The 11959-nt window shown below is 38.5% G+C and overlaps 1 protein-coding gene across 2 annotated transcripts; it reads left to right on the top strand.

The window, feature by feature from the left end:
• Nucleotides 1–673: 673 nt before the first annotated feature.
• tapt1b (transmembrane anterior posterior transformation 1b) lies at nucleotides 674–11686 on the top strand. 2 transcript variants are annotated; one of them, XM_077571525.1, is made up of 14 exons: nucleotides 674–808; nucleotides 1223–1353; nucleotides 1484–1602; nucleotides 2539–2701; nucleotides 2789–2924; nucleotides 3483–3580; nucleotides 4505–4574; nucleotides 4681–4761; nucleotides 4884–4993; nucleotides 6585–6644; nucleotides 7458–7526; nucleotides 7606–7682; nucleotides 7768–7943; nucleotides 9205–11686. In XM_077571525.1, the coding sequence occupies exons 1-14, from the start codon at nucleotides 703–705 to the stop codon at nucleotides 9468–9470; spliced, it is 1662 nt and encodes a 553-aa protein (XP_077427651.1). In that variant the 5' UTR covers nucleotides 674–702; the 3' UTR covers nucleotides 9471–11686. The 2 variants fall into 2 exon arrangements, with proteins under 2 accessions (XP_077427651.1, XP_077427652.1); XM_077571526.1 differs by having other exon boundaries at nucleotides 679–874.
• Nucleotides 11687–11959: the final 273 nt, after the last annotated feature.

Below are 11959 nucleotides of genomic sequence, written 5' to 3' on the forward strand. Positions count from 1 at the left end.
AAAAAAAATTTTTTTACATTTACTTACCTCGTTGAATAAATGGTTAATTGATTTGTTTCAAATAATCAAATAAAAAGGGGTAAAATAAACTATTGTTTCGTTAATGTTTATATTCATTTGATTATTAAAAGAGAATGCATTATTTTAGTTTATCATAATACATAATAGTTACATATTTTACACACACATTTCAATTTTTTTCCTCCTCATCCACCTCCCCAGCTCTACAATATAAGGGACATATATTACAAAGAGAAAAACACAATATATTACATAGAGAAAGACAAAACGTTATTGTTTTGATGAGATTGACTAATTAGATGTGCTTTGAATCTTTTTAAAATAACCATTTCAAAAGCATTAATTTATTTTGAATTTAGTCTTTATATTTTATTTCATATTAATTCTTCAAAATATTAAGCATGGTAATGGATAACGTTCTTTCTTTACATTCATATAATTTTTTTGAATACGCCAATAAACAAAGCAAGCCAACCTCGTGATTTTTATTATTGTAATCCGCAGATACGATTTATTATTTAATTAGAAAAATACTTTATTTAAAAAATAATTGAAAAATAAAGTAACGCTGTAGTAAAAAAAACAAAAAACAATTTCGATAATGTATTCGTGCGTCACCGGGTGCGCGATGACGTTACGCCGTGACGCACGACGTCAGTCTCCCAGGCTGTCGCTGAAAAGATGGCGGACTCGCAGTCGACGGGTCTGGCGGATGATGCCGAGAAGGAGGACAGGGAGATCGGCGGGAGGACCTCGAGGATAGGCAGGGCCAAGTGGAAAGACGGTGGTACGGATAATCTTCGTTTCAGCGACAAAGATGCCAGCGGGAAGGGGAGGAAACGCAACCTGTCAGGTGGGAATGCTAGTCCGGCTAGGGGCTACTAAGAGATAGCCCCTGGTTTGACAGCCGGAGGGACTGTTGTTGTCGTGCGAGATGAGGTGGTGATCAGGGAGTGAACCTGACTGTAGTGCGCGGTTAGCGGGTAACGTCCTTTGGAGATGTGGACCCAATTCTTTTACCGTCATATTTAGCATCAGTAGTTGAAGTCAACAACATGACACATTGACTCTGTACTGAAAAAACATCAAAGGTTTATTGTTTGCCCAGTCTGTCCACCAGTTTGTCGTGCAATGTAAAAAAAAAAACCGTGCAACTTATAATTAAATTGACTCCACGGTGGTGCATGTTGTGTCCGTGCAGATCTGTCGTTAGTCAGGTTCGTAACCACGGAGCTGACCAGGGGCTACTTCCTGGAGCACAACGAGGCCAAATACACTGAGCGCAGGGAGAAGGTCTATACCTGCCTTCGCATTCCCAAGGAGCTGGAGAAGGTGAACCAAAACTTTGCGTGTGTGCATGCAACTCACCGACCACACAAAAAATTCCTTTAGTTTTCACAAAGGCAAATGACTGTGCTACATAATCGTCAACGTTTCTGCTTATCTTTGTATTTTTGTTTAGTTGATGACATTTGGCTTCTTCCTTTGCTTGGATGCCTTCCTCTACGTCTTCACGTTATTGCCTCTCAGAGTGCTGCTGGCCCTCCTGCAGCTTCTCACACTGCCATGCTGCGGTCTTGGGTAAGGAAAAAAAACCTCAACTTCATCAATATAGTCATTCTTGTACCTTGGAGTATTTTTATAAATGCATGTTAAGACACCTTGTTAAAAAAAAAAACAGTTGGATAATACGGTATAAAACATAGTGACGGCATGTTCTTACATAGCTCTCAAGTTTGCCCACCCTTGTACTTAACTCTTTGACTGCCAAAAACGTTAAATAACGTTTAGTAAAACCCTATGGATAAGTGCCAAAGAGAGGTGAAACTAACCATTTTCTATTGTTGATTACTGAAAAACGGAATAAGGTAGAAACAAACTTTTTTTTCTGATGAAAGATGAGAGTCCAATCTTTTTTTGGTAGTATGTGTGTTTCCATAGTCCAAACACATAATTTTCTGTGGACCTTGAAAGATCAGTCAAAAATGCTTAAATCGGCTGGCACCCACGGCATCCCTTTTCTGAAAACGTCGTGGCAGTCAAAGAGTTAAAGTCACTGTAAAGTGAAAGAAAATAAATTTTGTAAATTTGACACGACACGGAGTGTTGTTGAGAAAACTGCCGAATTTGAATCATTAAAAAACTCGCCGGTGAATACAATGAGGCGTCATCAAATGTCAAGCCTCTGAAATGCTGTGGCACGTGTTCGCTGAATTTGCTGAAACCACACATTGTCAGTCAAATACACATTTTGCTTATACTGACACATAAACTCTATTTGTGAAACTTCAATGGTGAAACAATTGAGTGTTATATAGTTGGTAGATGTTTTTAGCAGTTATCTTCAAATATGTACTATGCATTCGTGTTAGTGCTAGTGGAGAGAAACATGAAAAACAAGCTGTATAGTGGCTCTCAAGGACCGAACTTGGCCACCCCTGTCTTACATAATCAGATGCAATATGTTACTATTAATTGCCTATAGAGGGCAGTAGTAACTTGATTGTCTCATGCTAGCGGTGGGCGCCTCCTGCAGCCGGCTCAGGTGTGCGACGTCCTGAAAGGCTTCATCATGGTCCTGTGTTACTCCATGATGAGCTATGTCGACTACGCCATGATGTACCACCTCATCCGAGGCCAGTCCGTCATCAAGCTCTACATCATCTACAACATGCTAGAGGTACTCCCAGGACGATGCGGGTGAGGATGATGGCAGCGAGCCTCCTCTCATCTCCTTCCCAATCTGTTTTTTTGTTTCGTTTGACAGGTGGCCGACCGCCTCTTCTCGTCATTTGGCCAGGACATCCTGGATGCGCTGTACTGGACGGCCACAGAGCCCAAAGAGAAGAAGCGGGCGCACATCGGCGTCATCCCACACTTCCTTATGGCTGTGCTCTACGTCTGTATCCTTTTGCAAATACGTCTCCCCAACTGTACGTCTTCAATAAAACGTGGTGCAGTTTGACAGCAACAAAGGTCACAGCGTCCAAAATCTCGCTCATATTCAATTTGAAAACAACATTTTTGAGGATTTATCAGATTATTATTTATTATATTTGCATAAATATTAAACCCAAAAAGGTTTGTGATTTGCTGTAGATGCTGCAAGATGGCGGAATTTTTTTTTTCTCTCTGTCAAACTAGACTATCACCTGACTAATTGAAGCTCCTCCCCTTCACCTCAGCACAATTTCTTGGCACCGAGATGTCAAAGAAATATTAAAAAATTGGACTTGGCTTTTCCCAAAGCACAAAAACAGGAAATGGTTGTGTGATATATTTATTAGAGTGAAGATAGCTCTGTTTAGGGAAAAAAAAAAAAAAAAACTGAAAATTGCATCCCAAATTCTGATGCCGTGATTGAATCGGCACATTGCTCCTATAATTTTTTTTTTTATTACTCCAGTGTTTGTTCTCCAATAGTGTCCGGTTTATTTTTGCCTCAATGTGCTCGATGTCAGTCCTCCACGCCATCCTCATCATGGTCCAGGCCACCACGCTCAACGTCGCCTTCAACTCCCACAACAAGTCGCTCCTCACCATCATGATGTCCAACAATGTGAGTAGTAACACTAAAGAGATCCGTTCTAAGGACCCCCCCCCCCAAAAAAACAAAAATTAATTTTAATTTTTAATTTAGAGAGTATGGTTTTATTTTCAATTTTGTGTAATACAATACAAAAAAAAAGTTTTTATAGTCAGGCTATTTTTGCCAACTAAAGTGTGCTTATGTCAGACAGAATAGGGAAAATTCACGTGTAATTGACACTCTTTGAAATGCATTCGGGGGAAAAAAAAGTTTATTCACACATCCTGTATTATTTTGAATTAATCGGTAATCACTAATCAGCATTTTTTTCCCTGCAAAGCATAGTTCCCCCCTCCCCCTCTTGCTGTCTGACATGAAATAAGATACGTTTCTGCTTTATATAAATTAGGATGAACACATTTATTTATATTTGCTAAATGCCAGAGTAATGAAAATAAATTTTCATGACTTTGTGTCAATTATAACCCAAATTTTTGCTCACGTCTCAAGACAAAAAAAAATCGACCGAGCGACGGCTAGAAAAAAATCAAGAGTAATTCTTTTGCTGTCGAGTTGGTTTCTTGAAAAAAAGGAATGACTGTCTCAAAATAGATTAAGAAACCTCATTCATACCATGGTTAAAAACGTTTGCCTTATTTTCTAGTTAATACAGTCTTTTTTTTATGTTAAGACAAGACTAGAAACAAGTAAGAAATGTTAATACAAACCTTTATGAATAAAAAAAGGTTGAAAACAAAACAGAATGACTCATTTATACCAGTGGAAGACATGGCCGGTGACTAATTGAGACAGAAATGAGCATTTATAACTTTGTGAAGGCAACATTTTTGGCATGGCTCTTGTATTTAATTTCATTAGATTGTGCAAGTGTATCTAATATTGTGGCCAGTGAGTGTAAAAGCGATTGTTCATCCATTTATCATCTTCTTGCAGTTTGTGGAAATCAAAGGAAGCGTGTTCAAGAAGTTTGAGAAGAACAACCTTTTCCAGATGTCAAACAGCGGCAAGTGGATGAATCGATGCACACAATCAAGTCAAAAGAAAAATATTAGGAAGTCGTGGAGGTTAATCCAACATTCATTTTATTTGTTTTATTTTGTCGATCGCAGACATAAAAGAGAGGTTCACCAATTACATCCTCCTCCTCATCGTCTGTCTGAGGAACATGGAGCAGTTCTCCTGGAATCCCGGTAGCCACATACACAAAGAAAATGAAAATTCAATACCGCAAGTCTCTAATATTATCAATCAGTCAAAAAGTTTATTGCCATGTGTATGTAAAAGTATCACAGGAATGTTGTTATTCTTTTAGACCACCTGTGGGTGCTGTTTCCTGACGTGGCCATGGTGATTGCCTCCGAGGTGGCGGTGGACGTGGTCAAGCACGCCTTCATCACCAAATTCAACGACATCAGCGCAGACGTGAGTGACACAACATCAACACCAAGTGTAAAATAGTTGTCCGAAAATGGCTTCCCACACAGCAGGGTGGGAGAAGTGCCCGACAGCGACCTCTCCTTTCACTCTTCCGGTGTCTCTGATGGGTCGCAGCATAGTTATGCAATGGGAGCCAGTAACACAGGAAGGGATTAGCCTCTTTATCTCTAACACTGTCAATGCTAATCACTAAAATCTCGCTGACTGTAAAACCCGTAGACAATCTCTCACAACGGACATATTCTCGGTTGCGCCAGCTATGAAGAAGCTGGAGTACCCGAAGAAATGCTACGCAAAGGGAAAACGTAAACTTGAGAATGAAACGCAGAACCTCTTGAATGTGAGGCAGACGTGCTAAGCCAGGGTGTCAGCAACCGTTACAGTCAAAAGAGATATTTTTATGGCAAAAAAATCTGTCTGGAACTGCAAAACTTTCGAACATTATGATGAATGAAACAGTGTGTTAGTGTACAGGAAATATGCAGTACCCAATACTTTGAGATTCATTTTCTTCTACCTTTCAGCTTCCATTTTTGGATTTTTTTCTGCTGATAGACTTTTCTGACTTTCTGTCAATTTTATGACATTTTTTGGTCATTTTCTGCCTCGCTTGTTCCTTTTTTGGACATTTTATGGCTTTTTTTTTTACATTTGTTTCTGCCTTTTTGCTATCAATTTTATGACATTTTGTGCACATTTTATGATAATTTGGGGGATTTCTACTTTTATTTTTGGACATTTTATAGTTACTTTTTAAAGTTTTCTTTTCTGCCTTTTTTAAGTACAATTTTCTAATTTTGGGCAATTTTGTGTACATTGTATGGTAATTTTCGGGATTTCTTCTTTTATTTTTGAACATTTTATAGTTACTTTTTGAACGTTTTGTTTTCTGACTTTTTTGGCTATTCCAAAGTAATTTTATGGTAATTTTCCGCTTTTCCTCTTTTGTTTTTGTCAATTTTATGGTTAATTTTTTTACGTTTCTTGTCTGCCTTTTTAAAAATAAAATTTCTGGCTTTTTTTTGCAATTTTGCGTACATTATAGGGTAATTTTCTGCTTTTCCTTTTCTTTTTTGGACATTTTATGGCCACTTTTTAGACATGTTTAGTTGTTTGTTTTTTACTTTTTCATCTTACCATTCGTCTCTATTTCTGACAACTTACAAATTTGGACACTGACATATTTTTTTGAATATTTATTCATTAATTATTTTAAAGAGTATTTTATCTAAGAAAATAAAATATGTTATAAAAAAAACACATTAATTTCTACTTTTTTTTTTTTTTTAAGGAGCCACATGAGTGGGATAAAAAAGCCACATGTGGCTCCAGAGCCGCAGGTTGCAGACCCTGTGCTAACCACTAAATCCATCGTGCCATGTTGTTGATGTTGAAAACACACTCCATTATGGATCTCTTAGACGTCTTCACAATATGCATAATTTTACTTAATTTTATTTAATTTACAATGATTATATGAGAGTTAAAAAATGACATTGCCTGTACTAACAGTTTTTATCATGGTGGCACTTGTCATTTTACACTTGTGATATGTTGACTTTGTTACATTTCACAGGTTTATGGAGAGTACCGAGCCAGTCTCGCCTTCGACCTGGTCAGCAGTCGACAGAAAAACGTGAGGCGTCGCTATATATTTTGCGTGTGTGCATGCGTTTGTTTTTTAAATCAAGTCAATTTCAAGGGGAGGTCAATGTTAAACATTTCTTGACAATAATAAGTTATATATGACCTCACTAATCTAAACATGACATTCTGATTAATATTACATTTGTATAATATGAGTTATGCCATAAAATCCAGCAGTTTTCATCCATCTCAGGGGGCGGCCATTTTGCCACTTGCTGTCGACTAAAGATGACATCACAGTTGCTCAGGGATCAGGCACCGACCAATCACAGCTCACCTGTTTACTGAAGCTGGGCTGTGATAGGTTATTACCGGAGACCTGAGCAACATTTATGTCATTTTCACTTGACTAGAAGTGGCAAAATGGCCGCCTTCTGATGTTGACAAAAACTGCTGGATTTTGCTGCTTAACTCATATTCCACTAACGCAATATTAACCAAAATACTCTATTTAGACTAGTGGAACATGGAAGATATTGTGAAAAATTTTTGGGGAGGTTGACTTCCCCTTTAAAATAACTTGTGGGGTTTATTGTCATATAAGCCGTGTCCATGCAGTCTTAAAATTGTTGGGTCAAAAGTAACCCAAATTGTGTGGAATGTTTAACCGCAGCAACTGGGGGACTGAGCCAATGCTGGTTTATTCATACCCAGCGATTTGGGTTGAGGATTTGACCCAGTAACTTGATTGCGAAGGCGTACCTAATGTTATGGCTGGTGGATTGTCCATCCTCAAGTCAAGAAGTAAACAGATAGAGTTGTTGGTTGATAACGTTGTATTTGTGTGTGTGTGTGCACGCAGGCTTATACAGACTACAGCGATTCTGTATCCAGGAGGATGGGCTTCATTCCTCTTCCTCTAGCACTGCTGGTCCGTTGCCTGACACATGAAAGATGATTTCTTGTCATGTCGAGTACGTTTTTATTGCATGTGTTTTTTTTCCCCCCAGCTGATCCGCGTGGTGAGCAGCTCAGTGAAGATCCAAGGATCGCTCTCCTTTATGTGTGTGCTGCTCTTCTATTTTGGGTAAATGTCCACCTGAGTGCTCGTTTTTTTTTTTTTTTTTTGGTATTCTAAGAATGTAACATGCGTGTCATCTGTTTGCGAGCAGGCTGATCACCCTGAAGGTGCTCAACAGCATCGTCCTGCTGGGCACGTCGTGCGCTTTCGTCAAGGATGCAAATATGGAGGAGAAACTCTTCGACCCGCCACCCTCGGCCGCCTCCAGCCGTGTAAACTCCCGGACTCCCCGCGCCAAGACGCCTCACACTGCCGCGACACAGCAAGGTAGAGTCAATAGCATTTAGTAGGACTTGTACAAATGCAAATGCATTTTATTTATTTGTATCTTTAAAAAGGTTTTTTTTTTTGTCTCAACCAGAGCTGTTTGACAACAATTTTAATATTCGAGTAATTGTTTGGAGCCATTTTTTATGAAAGACGACTGGTTATCTAATATCTTTTGTGTTTGATCAAAATAAGACATTTGCAAACATCTGTTTTTACTTTGGAAAACAATGACCAAACTGGTAACGTAGTACAACAATCAATCCCTCTTTTTTTTTTTTTTTTTTTTTTTTTACAAAAGTAAAAGTATGAAATAAACACCAATCACTTGTTAATAAACAGTAATCAGGTGGGAAAAAAATGCTTTTGTAATACACTTTATTGCAAAATTAAAATCAGTCCGATTAGTCGATTGAATAATTAATACATTAATCAATTCTAAAAATATTGGATAGTGACAGCACGCACTAGTCTCAACTAGTGCGGTCAAAGGATTAAATTGTTTTAATAGATTAATTACTAGAGCTGTCAAGCAATTACATTTTTTAATCAAATTAATCACATCTTAGAATTTTGATTAATCGCGATTAATCGCTTAATAGGGAAAAAAATGACCCCAATAGTTTAACATGAACAAATATTCTGAATGTCATACGCAAACATGTATTAAATGCTTTACTTTAATGCATGTAGATGTTTATCACTCTGTTTATAACCATCCGCTGTCAGCTAAAGGATAACCTGCGGTCAAAATGAACAGAGTGATTAATCTGCGTTAATACATGATTAATGCGATACATTTTTTTGTGATCAGTTAATTACTTAACGCTTTAACTTCGACACAATTTTTGTCCATGATTAGTCGCGATTAATCCCATTTTTCTATTTTTGCTCTCACTTTTTTCTTCAAAGCTTGTTTATTTTTTTGAATTTTTATTTTGAACATGCATTAAAAAAAAAAATCATAATTAAAAAATATTTAATTATTATGATTTTTTTTATGCATGTTCGAAATAACAATAAGTAACAAATATTATTAACTAGAGTAAAATCATGGAATTAATATTTACATTCAAAGACTGCTCTAATAGCTGCTGATGTCTGTCCAATTCCCACTCCGGCATGATGTGGCTTGGGAGAGCAAAGTCTCTGAGCGTCTCTGCCTAGGTCGCGACCCCTGTGACCCAACCTCTTTATAAGCCCCCAACATATAGCGGGTAGAAAGTGATTCCCAGCATAAACCCTACAATTCTTCCCACAGAACCAATGACGGACAAAGCCGGAATACCCTTGGCGTCAGTCAGCCCGCAGCCGGCCTACGTGGCGGAGAGCGCCGTCCCCCCCGCCTCCGCGCTCCCCAAGAGCGACTCTGACGCCTTCCTCACCACGCCCGACGAGGAAGACGACGTCATCAAGATCATCAACACGGACACGGGCCTGGACGAGGAGGTGCTGGCGCGACGGACGCCCAAGAAAGACTTGCTGGAGATCGACCGCTTCACCATCTGTGGCAACCGCATCGACTGAACGCCGCCGCAACCGACCCATCAGTATTTATTAATTTATTACAGACACAAAACCAGCAGGGGCTTTCAGCTGTTACTACGAGCCGGCGCAAGGAGTTGACCGGGGCTCGCCGGATCCGCTGCCGGTTGCTGTGCGACCTGCTCAAGACAGCGTGGAGATGGAAGTCACAGGAACCGGAGATGCAAAACTGTTGCTGTAGTGGTTACAACTGCACTGTGTGTGTGGTTTTATGTTTTTGTTTTTTAAAGCACAATTCACACACTCTGCCATTGTTTTAAGAAGGAAATCATTGTATTGTTGTTGTTGTTTTTTTTTTACTTTTACAAATTTGACCTTTTTAATCTGAAGTGACTGGAATCCTGATGCCATTTTTTTTTTTGACAGCTGACATGTCACGTCAACATACTTCCTTGACACCAATTCCTAATTCACTATTGAGTGGGCTTTGGTGCTATCATGGGGCATCTAGGGTGTTAGTGAAGGAGCAAAGAAAAATGTCGAGAACTACAAATAGGTCACTTTTTTTTTTTCAACTAATAAATTTAGAAGAAAAAAAAAAAGGTGAATTAGAGAATAGTGAACCAATCGCAGGGCACGTACAGACAACAAAACATTCCCGCTCACCTTCATACGTATGAACTCAGTTCATTCAGCTCAAAGTCTCTCACATCTGACCCCATCCCTGTCGTTACAGATGTGCCCCAGGGCTCTGTCCTGGGTCCCCTGTGCTTCAACATCGACATTCTCCTTAAAATGCACTCATGAATACCATTTTTTTTTGTTACTAATGTTAAATGTAGAGTCTTAATTTTGACATGCTTTGCATCGTTTTACTATTCAAGTGTCCCAACTGTTTTGAAAACATCAGTTGGTCAACAGATGAAAATGACAGCACAGTTTAAGTCCACCAGTTGTTACCATGACGACCAAGGACAAGCGACGGTTACGAGTACTACAAGCTGAGAGTGTGAACAAAATAACCACATATCCTCAAGCCGCCAAATTAGTTGAACACGTTTGTGCGGGTGGCGGGGGTAGAAATAGAAATTTCCTGTTCAGCATTTGACACTTTCCATCCTGTTGTTTTGCTGTATGAAAGGCTACAGCTCTGATGTGACATTTTTGGGGGGATTTCTGTGGGAAATAGGCTAACGGCAACAAATACAAGCGTATAGCTGAACCAGGCGTGGGGATTTTTTTTTTTTTTTTATGTGCGCCATCGTAAATTGTGGACAAATATGATGCAATCAAATGTTATACATTTGATGAGCATTTGGAAGGCTTTTTCTAACAGTCCCTCTGAGGTTTTATTTGTTTGTTTTTTTATAGCCATCTATGGTCCGCAGACCATTGGGTTACCCAACCCTGCTTTTAATACAGATAAACTGATTTTTAAAATCTTTTGACTTTATAGCAGGGATGTGAGTTTTAATAGCCTTCAAATTGTGTTTTTAAATGATGAAATGACCAAATTTGCCCTCCTTTTGCCTTTATTTGAGCTCATCAAAAAATAATTTATGAACAATACATCAAGAACAAGCTTTTGCAGGTTCCATCTGAATTTGATTGTGACATTTTTAAATAGCAAACAACTCTTGTTCTCTCATGCTGTTCTCATGTTATAGACAGTGACTATAAAAATCTACACACCCCTATTCAAATGCCAGGTTTTCGCAATCACGATGACAGGGTAACTGTGGGGATGTGGTTATGTTCAGTTAACCAGTCACATTTAACTCATGCTAAATGAGAGTCCGTCAGCACACACCTGCCACCATTTAAAGGGCCCCAAATAAAGTTTAGATATCCATGTCGGCTTTGTTTTTTTTGTTTTTCTCCTTAAAATATTTTTTCAAAATTAGTTGCACTGATCATAAGTTACATTAATGGTGCAAAAAGTTTTGAAATGATTTATCTTGGTCATGGTTTGGCACCCAATGATTCATCTGTTCACTGTTTCCACCAGTGGGGGTCCACTTTATATTACAAAAACTTGGCATTAGAACAAGGGTGTGTAGACATTCTTTTTCATCAACTGTACCTCAATGTATGCATCTCATCTACTTGCTGCCTCTTTGATTGTTTAACTGAACAAGTAATGTTACTGATAGCTTTTTGATTTGCTTCTTGTTGAGTCAGCGTGTGTGAGCTTGAGTGTGAGTGTGTGCGTGAGACGTAATCTTCACAGAAGAAGAATAAAAGTTTTTGTTTTGTAATGCTTTCTGGTGTTTTTACATCTTACTACACTTTGACTTCTCAAAGCGTCTTCATTTTATAAACGACCAAGTTAGAGTAATCCATGTAATAATGTGCTTAGTGTTGAGTTTGTATTTTAAAGGGGTTTACAATTTTGCCGACATTAACAACCGTTTACAATAACTGTGGGGTGGCCAAACTGCATTGAAACCTCTCTCACTTTGATGTAGTGCAATAGTTCATTGATTTTGAACATGAACAAATTATTTATATATATTTATATATAATATATA

This window comes from Vanacampus margaritifer, chromosome 7 (genome assembly GCF_051991255.1).
Source record: "Vanacampus margaritifer isolate UIUO_Vmar chromosome 7, RoL_Vmar_1.0, whole genome shotgun sequence".
NCBI classification, from domain to species: Eukaryota; Metazoa; Chordata; class Actinopteri; order Syngnathiformes; family Syngnathidae; genus Vanacampus; species Vanacampus margaritifer.